Source organism: Ochotona princeps, chromosome 6 (assembly GCF_030435755.1).
Source record: "Ochotona princeps isolate mOchPri1 chromosome 6, mOchPri1.hap1, whole genome shotgun sequence".
In the NCBI taxonomy this organism is placed as follows: domain Eukaryota; kingdom Metazoa; phylum Chordata; class Mammalia; order Lagomorpha; family Ochotonidae; genus Ochotona; species Ochotona princeps.
Genome location: NC_080837.1, coordinates 44,971,181 through 44,985,947, shown reverse-complemented (window position 1 = coordinate 44,985,947; position 14,767 = coordinate 44,971,181). Strand labels below are relative to the sequence as shown.

At 42.2% G+C, this 14,767-nt stretch overlaps 1 protein-coding gene across 1 annotated transcript; it reads right to left on the bottom strand.

Moving 5' to 3' along the window:
• Nucleotides 1-5,216: 5,216 nt before the first annotated feature.
• On the bottom strand, nucleotides 5,217-6,161 carry LOC101523763 (olfactory receptor 11G2). The gene has a single exon (XM_004584882.4). It carries the CDS (start codon nucleotides 6,156-6,158, stop codon nucleotides 5,217-5,219), a length of 942 nt encoding a protein of 313 aa, XP_004584939.2. The 5' UTR covers nucleotides 6,159-6,161.
• Nucleotides 6,162-14,767: the final 8,606 nt, after the last annotated feature.

Genomic DNA, 14,767 nt, shown 5'->3' with positions numbered 1-14,767 from the left:
TCTTGGTGATTGTACTTCTGGTTATCAGATTCTTTTTAGGGCTAGTTTCTAAGGTGTACAGGTCGATTTTACTGATTACTTTCGGTGTCTGGTTGTCCATTTGCAGTCACTTGTGCCCCTCCAGCAAGTTTCAGTGCTGGCCTCTTGCTAAGCTTCTACCCGATCTCTGTAGGTCCAGCTCCTGGCTCACCACTTTCCACCCCCTGGGATCCTGTGCTGCTGCACCATTGCTTGCACAGCCTTTCTCCACTCCTGGTTTGAGCAGTGCCTGGGATTAGGAAAACACCAGCTGTCTTAAGTCACTGGGTTTTCAGCAGTGCTGGTCTTGCCAGAACCTGCTGGGCTGTTAGGTCTGAGGGTAGAATCCATAGGATGCCATGTCAGTGTTATTTTCCCTGTGAGACCAGTGCAGTGCGTTAAGCTGGGTGTGAGTTTCTCTCAGCTTAGTGTCTGTGGAGCTCACTGTTTTTCCTTCAACCTCCCCTCTGCACAGCCTTTTGCCCAGTGCACAAAATGGCACCTGGTGTAGCACTGGTGGGGATCAGGGCCTGCTGACTGTTAGGTCTGGGGGTCACCCAGACGTATCTTGAGTGGAACCTGTAGGATGTCAAATTGGTACTGTTTTCCTTGTGGGACCAGTAAAATGTGTCAAGCCAGAAATGAGCTTGCTCCTGACTTGGAGCATGTGCATCTTGTTATTCCTCCAGCCCCATAACCTTTTCCGCAGCACACAAAAAGGCACCTGATATGGTACTGCTGGGTGTTTGAGCTGTGAAATCCATCCTGTTCCTGCACCCACCTGCTTGGGCTCTGCCACTCTGCCTCTGTTTGTGGATGAATCAAGCACATTAGCAGGATGAGCAGTTCTATATCTGGGTTCACCTCCTGAGCTCCCGGTGAATTCCCCTTCCCACCTGGCCAGTGGTGGAGCTCCGATCACCAACTGCCAACCACTGCTGAGGTATCTGGTCACTGCAACACTGTCCTGCTGTCTCTGTTGCTTTCCCACGTCCACATGTCTCCAGATGTCCCTCTGCCATTGGCCTGTTCTCTCCTGTTTCCTGAATTATGGCCTCTTTGCTTGACCCTGGCTAATGAACCTCTGTTTAAATGTATCCTTAATCTATTCCGGCATCTTGTTTCTCCCCTATTTTTTCTTAAGCTTTCTATGAAGGCTTAAATTTTTTTTTTACGTCATGACAAAGCATAACCACATGAAAATATGTGATCAATATAAAAACTACAATTTAATTATATGTGTGGTTGTGTGATATCAGGTACATTGACATTGTTGTACATTTAAAACCACTATCCATCTCCAGAGTTTTATTATCAGTTCAAACCGAAAAGCTAAACCCTTTAAACAATGATTGCCTATTCCATCCTTCCCAAGCCCTAGGAAACCACATTTTGACTTTTCTTTCTTTACTACTTGGTTGACTATTCTGGGTTCCTCATTCAAGTAAAACCACAATTTATCTTTTTATGAGTGGTTTATTTCAGTTAGCATAATGTCTTTATTATACCCAAGGCACAGTCCTTTAAGCACAATTCATTTTCTTTTCTTCTATCTCCAATTGTGACATTAGTTTCACCTCAAACATCTGACAGGTCCTTTCCCTTCTTGTTTGAATAGCTTAGCTTTGGAGTTTCTGTGTCCAAAGCATATTTAACCTACTATTGGTGTTGCTGTTTAACCTACTATTGGTGTTGCTGATACTGTTATAGTCAATTTCCTCCATCAGTTCTTGTGAATACCCTTAGGTCATGACCACAACGAACAGTCCAAGCACATGCTAGAGCACCAACTGTTCTGTGGTTGAGTGGGTAGTTTTGCCTTGTGGGAAGCAGAAGAGATCCTCTGTATAAATGACTGGAGTGAGGGACTTGGGCAAAGTTATTTACCAAGGAGAAGGAGGGAACTAATTCATGGACTCTCCCCTTAGCCTTCGCATTATTGCTGTCACTCCAGGCATCTCTATGTTTTTGAAGGTGGTGCTAATACAGAGTAGCAGAGGCCACTGATTGCCTCTCTAGAGTTCCCCCATGTTTTCTCCTTTCTACTTCATTGCATTGATCTCCCAGAGACATTTTTCTTTTTTTTTATTAATTATTTTGCATTATGTGACAGTTTCATAGGCTCTGGGAATCCCCCCATCCCTCCCCATGCCCCTCCCCCCTGGTGGATTCCTCCACCTTAATGTAGTATTACAGTTCAAATTCAATCAAGATTCTTTCCTTGCAAACGTATACCAAGCATAGAGCACAGCTACTTATTGTCCAGATGGGTTGAACAGTTTTTTGGGGAGACTATTTCTGGTCTGAAGTTAGAGCTGGTAGAATATCATCCCAGTCAATTAAGAGTCCCAATATAACATCAACATCAATTTGCCACATTATGGAAATGACATGGTTTTGAGTAACCAGTATGTTAAAAAAAAAACAAGCAAGTTCTTAACCGCAACCTATGATTAGCTCATTGACATTTCAATTTTAGTTTATATACAGGACCGGCTGCTATATACCTTAAAATGGCTATAAGGTACCATTCAGCTGTCTCGTGTCTATTTCATTTTAGTATTTAGCCATTTGTTGTGTTGAAGTATAATTTTGCTGATCTTGGCAGATTTTAGGATAACCTAGACTGGCTTGTAACCAGAGACGGTTTTCTGACTGGGAAATCTGCTGTGCCAGCCTGTTCTTCACCCTTATCAAATTTTCCCCATATCTAGAAGCCCTCCTTTTTGGACAGGTGGGCTATGGACTATGAGCATCCCTGTCTCCTCACTGTCTCACTGCAGAACTCTGAGATGCTTGATGGTCCTGGATCTCCATGGAAATCAGTTCCCGTGTTTCTCATATATATGTTCTTTTCTATTTTGGGATTAGTATACCAGTAAGACAAGTATCTTTACTGATTTTGTACCACTTTATGCTCTACTAGTAAAAGATGAGCTGTCATTGTTTTCAACAATATTTGTGATCTTTGTCTATTTGCAGGGGATAGCGGTATATTTATTATACTCTCATTTGCATTTCTTTATGAATAAATTAGAAAGCATTTCTAGATATTTAAAATTCTTCAATATTGATTTTAAATTTTTGGCTCTTTTTGTATTATATTAGTTGTATTTTCTTACTTACTTGAGGATATTTGTATGCACTAATTTTTGTCTATTAATGTTGCCATGATGTTTAAGCGGATGTATAGCAACTGTGTAGTAGAGACTATCACATATAGATATGAAGATACAATGTAGTGTGCATCTCTACTTCAAAATCAAATATGGACTCCCAATGAAACTGTTAAGTATTTCTTGACACTAGGATGCTGGCTTCTTTGCCATTGTCCCTGCCTACAGTGTCAGAATACACGTAAGTAGCAGAATAATGGGTTTATGACTGATTGAGAAGGTCTACACTATTGTACTAATATAGGGGAAATTAGTCGGGGGGTATGGAGATTTGGGGAGGGAAGAAGGGAAATCCTGGAGCCTATGGCATTATATCATTGAATAACAAAATAAGTAAATAAATTTTTAAAAAAGATTTATTTTATTTGTACTGGAAAGTCAGATATACAGAGAGGAGGAGAAACAGAGGAAGATCTTCCATCTGATGATTTACTCCTCAAGTGACCACAACAGCCAGAGCTGAGCCTATCCAAAGCCAGGAGCCTCTTCCAGGTCTCCCACACAGATGCAGGGTTCCAAGCTTTGGGCTGTCCTTGACTGCTTTCCCAGGCTGCAAGCAGGGAGCTGGATGGGAAGCGGGGCTGCCAGGACACAAACCAATGCCCCTAAGAGCTTCTCCCTTTGTTTCTCCCATGACCCCAGATACAGGAAAAAAAATGATGACATTAGTGTGGAAATAATGGCTTTACCCACTTTCCTATAGTCCTTGACCCATTGTGCTCCAATCAACTAAGTAAGATGATAAAAAAAAAAAAAAGAAGAATAAAAATTATCTGTTTTGGTTGAAAAAATTAATTAAAAAACTTTAAGTGTTACCACAAAATTACAGACTTCTGTAACCAAAAACTCAGATAAAAGTAAGAAGTGAGAATCCAGTTGAAAATAAGACAGCAAGAATTTTCATCTTCTTTTGCTTAGGGAATTTACTTCAGAAAACGTATCATCAAATTCTTTCTCTGGGGCCCGGCGCTGTGGCCTAGTGGCTAAAGTCCTCGTCTTGAACGCACTGGGATTCCATATGGGTGCCGGTTCTGGTCCCGGCAGCTTCCCATCCAGCCCCCTGCTTGTGGCCTGGGAAAGCAGTTGAGGACAGCCCTAAGCCTCGGGACCCTGCACCTGTGTGGGAAACCCGGAAGAGCTTCCTGGTTCCTGGCTTCGGATTGGCATAGCACCGGCCGTTGAGGCTCACTTGGGGAGTGAATCATCGGAGGAAAGATCTTTCTCTCTGTCTCTCCTTCTCTTTGTATATCTGACTTTCCAATAAAAATACATAAATCTTAACAAAATTCTTTCTCTACTTTCAGAAATATATGTAATTTTTTGAAGGCTAAATAAGCCTGCGGCACAGTTCATAACCCAAGGACCTGAAATCATCCTTTTGCAATGTTATTATAAGAGAAATATTCTTCCATCTCCCAATTTCTGTGGAAGGACAGAAGCCTAACTTTGGCAGTCTACCTACAAAGCTGCAAAATAATTTTCTGTTGTAAGAGTTTATTCTTCTTTTGTACAAAGTCAGTTAACAAAAAGAGATGATCACTCAATTCCCAAATGAATTTAGGGTTGCCTGGGAATTAAGCCCTCTTAGGACTTTTTGTTACTTATCTTGAGAACAGATATGATATGGGTTGTGTCTGCTTTGCTGCGTAAAAGGGTGAGTTTTTTTTTTTTCTGTTGTAACAGTCCCAGGCATATTGTCTGTAAGGTACATCACATTCTGATTCATGCTTGTAAATAAGTAGTTTCTTTTTTCTTTTATCTTCACATGTAAGTTTTATGAGTTTTTAGAAGATTTGTTTTTAAATATGTTTTCTCCCCAAATTCAAGCTTTTTAAATCTATGTCTCTGTCTTTAATAAGGTAAGGGAGATAGAGTATACCTTGGAAGTCAATTACAGTCCCCTGATGCTGCAGCACACGAAGTTCAAAAGTTCAAAAGGAATGTGAATAATTTCTGAGTGACATAAGTTAGGTGTTTGAGAAAATTAAAAAGGTTTGTCTCTTAGAATCTTTTGACTGTATCTTAATCTTGTATTGCTAACATTTTCCTCATTGCTTGTTTCATGTCTTTGTTCCTCAGACTGTATATTACAGGGTTAACAAGGGGAGTGACCACAGAATAAAAGAGAGTCACAACCTTCTGCATTCCAGCGTCATGCTCAGATGTTGGGCTCACGTACATGACCATCACTGAGCCGTAGAAAAGAGACACCACAGCCAAATGGGACCCGCAGGTGGAGAAAGCCTTTTTCCTTCCAGCCGCTGAAGGAACCATGAGCACAGCTCTGAGAACCAGAGCATAGGATCCCATGATGAAGAGAAAAGGAACAAATAAAAGTAGGGAACTTAAGGTGGAGCTAGTTAATTCGATTACAGGGTCTCTGGTACAGGTAAGAGTTAACAGAGGACCTGGGTCACATAGGAAGTGATCGATAATCCTAGATCCACAGAAGGACATCTGGGAAATGACAGTTATAGGAATCAGGAACCAGAGGAAGCCAAATACCCAGCAGCTGCACACCAAGATGTTGCAGAGGTGTCCAGTCATAAGTGTTGGGTAGTGAAGAGGCCGGCAGATGGCAAGATAACGATCAAATGCCATAATTGCCAGGAAAAAGCACTCAGTGGAACCCAAGGAGAAGAAGAAATAGAACTGGAGGAAGCACCCAGAGAAAGAGATGATTTTGCTGTCAGAGAGGAAGTTGGCCAACATGTTGGGGACCGTGGAAGTGACATAGCAGATCTCCAGGAAGGAGAAGTTGGCGAGCAGGATGTACATGGGCATGCGGAGTCTCTGATCACAGCACACAGCACAGATGATAGAACCGTTGCCCATGAGGGTCAGGAAGTAGACAGCCAAGAAGAGCACAAAGAGGAGGATCTGTTGCTCCCTGGGGCCGGGGAAGCCCAGGAGGATGAAACCAGTGATGGTGCTGGAGTTTCCGGGAATGCTGAAGGTTTTCATGTGTCTGTATCTGTGAAGGCATCGGCACTTAGTTAGTGGCAGTGCAAGACAGACTGAAACCCAGAGATATATTTTACATGTCCCAGGGAGTGAAATAAACAAATGTCAAGTTATTATTTTGGTCTGATTTTGAAATGTGATTATTGTCCTATTTGTGCACACCCAGTTTTTGGTCTAGAAAAACTCTAGAAATAAATAAGCATGAGTTGATAGACATAGATTTCTCCTTACTCCGAAATGTATAAAAATGCTTACTGTTTGTATCTCATTATGAAAAAGACGCCATTGTAACTACCACTGAAATTAAGAAATAGTTTCAGGCCCATTCAAAGTTCCCCAAGCCTAGTCCACCAGCACATGGGGCCAGCATGCTAACCTAGGGCTTTGCTCTCCCTTCCAGCAACATGTGGGGAAATCCCCTGACTCTCTCCCCTGCCTGGATGTGAGGCGCCAGGTTCCTGCATGCCCTTGCTGGTGCCATACTCCAGGCTCCCTGTAAACCCATACCCTGAAGGCCGCCTGCAAGCCCGCCAAGTACAAAGGCTCCCAGGCTCCTTGCTGGGCACTGCCACAAAGTGTAAAGGTCAACATTATGTATTTAACATAGTGTATTTAACTAGCACTGAACTGGTAATTATCTTTTATTGTCTCTTCCATGCAGAAGAAACTATTATGTTTACTTGGCAGAATTTAGTGCTGGAGCTTTCCAATCACCAACATTCAAAACCAGAAGTCTGGCCAATTCATCTTGCACAGCTATAGAGGTCACTGTGAACACAGGTGCAGCAACATTATGTTTGGCAACTTGACTAAGTAAAGTAACAGCAATCACTTCTTTTTGGTGTGTGTGTGTGTGTGTGTGTGTGTGTGTGTGTGTGTTATTTATTTCTTAACTCAGTCATTTCCAGAAAGGTTGGGGTAGACCATGTCTGAGATTGATCTAGTCTGTAACTTCTATGAAGTGAGAGGAAGAGATTTTCATTACAGTTCAATTTTTCCCCTCAGAATTCCTTCCTGTGGCAGTCTTAGACCTTCCCTTCTGTAGCTTGTTCATTTAGTTTCATTGAAAGTACTGTCATGTCTGTAACACTGGGTAATTCATTTCAAGAAAATCCTTAAACACTAGGGAGGATTTTCTAGATTGGTGTGGGTGGTAGGCAACCCTGTGTAATATGAAAATCTTTGTTGCATAGTCCAGAAGTTTCCTTACTAATAGTAGGAAATCAATGCTCTCAGCTTCCTTAGGTATACAAATTTCAGAATCATGCCTTCTCTAAAGGGAGCTATTATAAAGATTATTGAATGACACACTATCTGTAGAATCATCTTGATTAGTAATAACTTAAGAAGTATTCATTGTATGTCTATGCTCATACTAAACTCATAGAAAGCTGTAGATGGGAGCCAGAAGAATCCAAAACTGTACTATGAGTTTTAAAAATTCTTCTGAACATGGTATCATGTTGTTACCTGTTTCAGGAGATGGAATCCAAACTGAAGCTCCCAGGAATTTCCCTTCTGTTTTCTTAGAGACAAGTGGTCGTCTTTCACAATGACTGGAGGAGACACAAAAGGCTGCTGTGAGAAGGACTTGATTGCAGAAGGTAGATGGGACATAACGGATCCTGCCATATGTAAGGAATGGTTCTTCCATACATTCAAAGATCCATTTATTGCTTCCCAAAAGGGAATACTGTCAAGAGATGGCTCTGAGGCTCACCTCCCATGGGGCATGTCTTAATTTGTTTATTTTCTTTCTATAATGAGTTGAAATAATATTTTTCACTTACTTCAAAATTTCTCCTAGGTAGAATGAAATATAAATACTAACTCTAAACCCTTGAAATGCTTTCCATGTGGACAGTGAAGGAGTTTGGCAAACCTGAGCGGGGGAAGCAGTTCCAGACAGCCACAACTGACCTGACATTCCCAGATAGATCTTAAAGTTATAGTAGTTGGAGTGACACTCATGGCTAGGTCTTTCCAGTCTCTTGGGGGGAACTGAAAATTTCCAAGAATGTAACTTTACACTCTGAGAGCACATGATGAAACAAGTCATCCTATCATTTTACCTAAGCACAAACAAAACAGGGTCATTGTGCTACTTGTGAGAGTTCAAACGTTTTCTTCTCTTGGCTAAAAGAAGTGTCTGCTACTTTTTTTTTTTTTAAAAAAAGAACAATTGCAGTGTTATTCATTATCTAATCTCTCAATAGATTAGATTTGTTGAGATACCTGGCCATAGAATTGCCCTTGTTTTCTGATAGTTGGAACCAAAGAAGGGGAAATATGAATTATCCTGTTTTGATCAGTACACATTGAACACATGTACTGAAATACCACATGGTAATCCATAAACATGCACAACTATTGCAAATAATATTTCTTAGAAAAAGTAGAGTATAGGGGGCCAATATGTTGGCATAGCATGGGGTGACCTTAGAATTGACTCTTGTGCAGGGTCAGATGTGGTCTGTCACCTGCACCAGCCATGAACATGACAATGGATGTAGCTGCCTGGTCAGTTTCACTGCAGCCCCGTCTCTCAGGCAAACTGACAGGTGCTGTGGTCAAGCCCAGCCAGCCTGCCACAGGCCTGGTCCTCATGCAAACCAGTGGGTGCTGCAACCTGGTCAGGGTGACCCGTGAGATCCCCCACAAGGTCCATTCCCAGCCCCAGTTTTTGTTCATGCCAGTCTCTATTGTGGCCTAATCTGGCCCTGTCTCTCTTGCACACCAAAGGCACTGCAGCTTAACTCATCCTGACTTGCTTCCAGACCCTACCTTCCTGTATCCTGACAGGTGCTATAACCCCCAAACCCTGGTTCTTGAGCTCACCAGCAATAGGTACAGCCTAGTAGGGGGATTGCCCTCATGTTTCCAGCCCTGGGACTTTCATTTTATTTTATTTTTGATGATGTTTACATAGTTGATTAGGTTGGGAAGGGTTGAGGATTAGGGGAAAGTGGGTGAGACCACTATTTTCATACCTTCTTTTTCTTTTTCCTGTATCTGGGGGAAGGGGAGAGATAGGGGGAGGAGTCGCACCCAGTCTCCCAATTGCCTCAGAGCCCAGGGATGGGGAATGGCCACTCCATGTCATCCCAGGGTCCCCAGTGCAGAACATGTTCTTAGGGTTTTGATAGTCCTGATATGCTCTCAATCTCACAGGTCCAAGGATGAGGAAATTCTTCCAAGGTCCACTGTCTGACATAGTCCACCTTAGAGTCTCCATTTGCCATCAAACCTCATTGGGGATAGTTGACCAATTTGTTCTGCCCTCCTTCCTCTGCTTTGATACCAGATGTCCTCTGCTGGCTCCAATGGACTAAAAATCCTCCATGTGCAGCTGTCCACTGTACCATCTTAGGTAACTGACAGCTCTGGGTCTGGAATCTGCCAGGAGATAGTGCAGTTCAGCCTGAGATGACTCACACCCAGTTCTGGCACTTGCCAGCTGATGCTGCAGCCTCGTCCAGTTAGCCTACACCCATTCTGGCTGTCATGTGTGCCAGAGGACACAGCGAACTAGTCCAGCCTAGTCAGCCCCCAGACCAGCCTGTCTCCCATTCTAGCTCTCACACTCAGCAGTGGAAGCAGCAGTTCTGCAAGGGAGTCCCTGAAGTTTCCCTACCAGGCCTGTTCCAGCTTTTGGTCTTGTGTGCCATGAGGTGCTGGAGTCTAGTCTGAGATGTCCCCCTCCCTCCAATTTTGGCACTTGCAAGCAGGTGTTACAGTAGGTCTCAGCCTGGCCAGTCCCCAGTCCTATCTCTCAATGGTCAGTGAGTGCAACAGCTTAGCCCAGCTTGGTCACCCCAGCTGTCATGTAACCTGGTGGGTATTGTAGTCCAACTTGGCCTGGCTTGCACTTTGTCCTGGCTCTTGCTTGTGCCAGTGTGTGCTGTGGGCTTACCCTCCCAGCCTGCGTCCTGACCTGGTTCACACATATGCCAATGCGTGCTGTAGCCCAGCTGGTCCCAGCCCTGTGTTTCATGCTTACTCGTGGGAATTGTGGCCTAGCAGGGGAGTTCCCAAGTTCCCCTACCATGCTCACTCTTAGTCCCAGATCTCACTTGTCCCAGCAGGTGCTACTGCCCAGACTGACCTGGTTGGCCCTTAGTCCTGGCACTCACAGTTGGGTGCTGTGACCCAGCCTGACTAACTGGCCTGCCCCCATATCACTCTCATTGATGGGTGCTGCAGCTTAGCTCAGCTTAACCCTTACCCAGACTCAACTTTCATGTGACCTGGCAAATGCTGCAGCCTAGCCTGGCCTGTCCCACCAATTCTGATGTTAATATGTACTTCCCTAAAGATTAATGTCTATTTCTATTTGTGCATTTTCTGTCCATGTCTGTTCAGACCTTTTTGCCCTTTTATTTTCATTGCTACCTGTTTTTTAATTTGGTTGTTTTCTTCTTTTCCCTTGTGGATATATAAGGCATACAGCAGGATGCAATATTTTTTGTCAGCATGATGTTTTGATATACATACACATAGTTAAATAATTGCTATAGTCAAGCCAAGTAGTAGATCTATTGTCATCTATTTCATTTTTTTGTGTTAAGAAATCCTGGGCTCGGCGGCGTGGCCTGGTGGCTAAGGTCCTCGCCTTGATCCCATATGGCCGCTGGTTCTGGTCCCGGCAGCTCCACCTCCTCTCTGCCTCTCCTCCTCTCAGTATATCTGACTTTGTAATAAAAAATAAAATAAATCTTTAAAAAAAAAAAAAAGAAATCCTAAAATCTGTTCTAACATATTCCTAATAACAATATTGTTAACTACAGACCTCATGCTTTCAATTCATCTACAGAAAATTCTCTAGAAGTTCAGGAGCTGCTGTGAGGGTGACTTACTCCCATTAACGGGTAAGAAAGTAGGAGGTGCCAGGTCTCCACAGCTGCTGAGCATCCACTCACTGTGTTGCAAGCAGTGTTCTCGCCTCCTGCCCTTCCTGCCTGCAGAATCCAGAGCGCGCACTGCTCTTGCTGCCACTCATTTCAAGACACAACCTCCGGAAGCCTGCAGTTCCACTTGCTGTGTCGTTTGGATCAAGGTGATAAAACTCCCTCTTCCTATCTCAGTCATCAAGTCACTGGACACATTTAAGAGTAACTTCTCTGAGAAAAAAAGGAATTTTTCAAAACATACGTGAAGGATTATTTTATGGCTATAGTTTACTGCAGTCGTGTGCAATCCAGTATTTCAGGAATATCTTTTCACCAAATTACCCCCTTTCTTTCTTTCTTTTTGTTTTTTTTTAAAGATTTATTTTATTTTTATTGCAAAGTCAGATATATATAGAGAGGAGGAGAGAAAAAGAGGAAGATGTTCTGTCCGATAAGTCGATAAGTGACTGTAACTGCTGGAGCCGAGCTGATCTGAAGCCAGGAGCTGGGAGATCTTCCGGGTCTCCATGCGGGTGCAGGGTCCCAAGGGCTTGGGTCGTCCTCGACTGCTTTCCCAGGCCACAAGCAGGGAGGTGTATAGGAAATGGGGCACCAGGATCAGAAGGTGCCCATATAGGATCCCAGTGCGTTCAAGGAGAGGACTTTAGCCGCTAGGCCACTGCACTGGGCCCACCCTCTTTCTCAATCATCACCTTGTTTCTTTTCTTTCAGCCATTTATCCTTCTTTGGGGAAAGGTGTTGGATCTTTCTGTAGGGAAATTACTTGGAGTGGAAAAAGAATTTTTAAAATCCTTGAAACAAATGCTGAATCAATGATTCTTTTGTTCTTGTGAACATTCTTCCAAAGTTCACCTTCCGATGACAGAGCAGAATGTTGGTGCCACATGAAAGTACATATCAATCTTTGATATGAATAAATATACAAGTTAACTTTACATTTAATTTTATTTGATTAATTTATTTTTAAGATTCATTAATTTCTTATGGAATGGCAGATTTACAGAGAGAAGGAGAAACAGAGAGAAAGATCTTTCATCTGCTGGCTCACTCCCCAAGTGGCTGTAACAGCAAGAGCTGAGTCAATCTGAAGCCAGGAGCCAGGAGCTTCTTCTAGATCTCCCATTTGGGTTCAGGGTCCAAGGCTTTGGGCCATCTCAGGCCATAAGCAAGGAGCTGGTTGGGAAGTGGAACAATCGTGATGAGAATTAATGCCCCTATCCCAGCACTTGGAGATGGAGGATTAGCCAGTTGAACCAACACACCAGGTCCACATTTTATTCCTAGAGTGTTTTGAGTTATACTTTTGGGTTAAGGAAGACCATCAAATGGCTCATATTTGGATTCTAATTTTTAGACCTGGGAAGAATAGATCCTAATGAGTTGTAATTTTATCTGTGCCTTTGAGTTTCATGTTAAGGTGCTACCAAAAAAAAAAAAACCCTCTGTATCTATCTAACATCTCTCTAACATATATATATTTTTGAGCACCACTATTTATTGTGCTGCATTGTTTCTGTAGCCTGAATTCCCATGCTGACAAATTATTTTGAAATGAGGAAAGAATGAGAGTTTAGTTTTTCCCAAGTAACCCATGTACTTTTCACATAGATAAGCTCTACCGGCTTGACTTTAAGAACAGTGTAAGTTTATGATCTTTAATTTTCCATTCCTTCTTGTGAAAGTCATATTTGTATTCTTCCTCTTTGTTTTCTGTTGGGTATGGCAGATCATTGCTAGAACAAAGTGAAAGCTAAAAAAATGAAAGTATATGAAATTGAACATATAAGTAAGTAGTTCCAACTTGGGAAGAGTGTTAAACCAGAGGAACTTAGTGTATTCCCCTAACATGCAGTATTAAGCAGACCATCCAGGAGTTCAGATAAAGCATACTTGCTTTCTGCCGTGTCCTAGATGATCTGCTCTCACCTGTCTTTCCTCACATGTATGCCATTTTCTTTGGGGATTGCCCAACTAACCTTTTCTTACTCATTGACAACCCAAGCCTCTTCCTCTGCTTGCTCAGGACCCAATTCCCTAGATTTTTGCATGGATTATTATTTTAAAACATCACGTCCTCTCCAAAGTATTCTCTGATTATCCTATCAAAGATATCTTCTTTATTACCCCAGCATTTCCTACATTCATGTTCTGCTTATGGTTATTAAATTTATAGATTTATATATTCACCTACTTATATTTCCTTCACTGAAATGCAACTTTCTTTTTATTCTTGTTTTTTTCCCACCATATTGCTTCATAGATGTATGGATTTATACCTCCACCTCCCACTCCTCCTCTCCCATTCTCCCTTCCCTACTGTTTTCCTCCATATTGTTACAATAGCAGAGTCCTACAGTGACAGTCACAAGTCCAGCATTGTACTACTTAAGTGTATCATATCATGACACTGTAGATATAGGCAATGATAGAAAATCTAATATCCTATTGTCAAGGTGTATTTAACAATTTCGTTACAAGTCTTCTTTTGATAAAATTCAAATTTCACATAGGCAAGGATTTTATCTTCTACACTGTTGTAATTCCCATGTATGCCAAAGAGGTAATAGATACATTTAAATATGAACAAATATTTTTTGCTTGACATATTATTTAAATAAGTGAATGAAATACATAAAATTCAGTGCCAATTGATCACATAAAAAATAGTTGGGTCAAGTCACTTGGGACAGTCATCCACATCCTCTGAATCTTTTTTTTTCTTTTAAGATACATTGATTAAATGAAAGGCAGAGTTAGAGAAGGGAGGGAGAGTGAGAGAGACTTAGAGAGAGAGAGATCTTCCATTGGCTGGTTCAGCTTCTAGGCACAATGACTATAGTGGCTGGGGCTGGTCCAGGCTGCACTCAGGGGCCAGGAACTTCTTCTGGGTCTCCTCCAGGGGTCCAGGGGTCCAAGCACTTGAGCCATCCTCCACTGCTTTTCCAAGTATATTAGCAAAGCTGGATCAGATTAGAGCACTGGGCCTCTAACTGGTGCCATATGGGGTGACAGTATTGCTGGTAGCAATGCTATTTGTGTACCAGAGTGTTACCCCTGCATCTGTCTTTGATTAGCATGAGACACACATTAACTTTTGCTGTTTGTCTAATTTTACCTCTTCTTACTTGTGTGTTCACCTGAACTAGGAAGTCCAGTGTATCTTCTATGTATCTTAATAATCTTGCATAAGTGGAAAATGGTATGAACAATGAAATCTATTTCTCATTTTATAAGTAGATGTTTCAAAAGTCAAGTTAGAAAAACAAATGTCTACTGGCACAATTTTTAAAGTTTGAATTCATCCGTGGAAGTCATTGAGCTGTCTTTCACTTCTAACTAATATAAGATTTCTATTTCTTTGCCTATGGCATAAATTTATTACAAATTGTGAGTATAAGATCAACTATAAGATCAAACCTTAATAAAGAGTTCCAGGGTTTACTTCAAAGATCATGATTAGACTTTTTGGAGAAAGACTTAGAAATCTCATCTTAAAACCCTTCTCATGGGCCCAGCATGGTGGCCTAGCAGCTAAAGTCCTCACCTTGTAAGTTCCGGGATCCCGTATGGGCACCAGTTCTAATCCCAGCAGCCACACTTCCCATCCAGCACCCTGCTTGTGGCCTGGGAAAGCAGTCGAGGATGGCCTAAAGCCTTGGGACCCTGCACCCATGTGGGAGACCCAGAAGATCTCTGGGC

Coding starts and splice junctions, on each gene's coding strand:
- LOC101523763 (XM_004584882.4), bottom strand. CDS start 6,158: ATGAAAACCTTCAGCATTCCCGGAAACTCCAGCACCATCACTGGTTTC.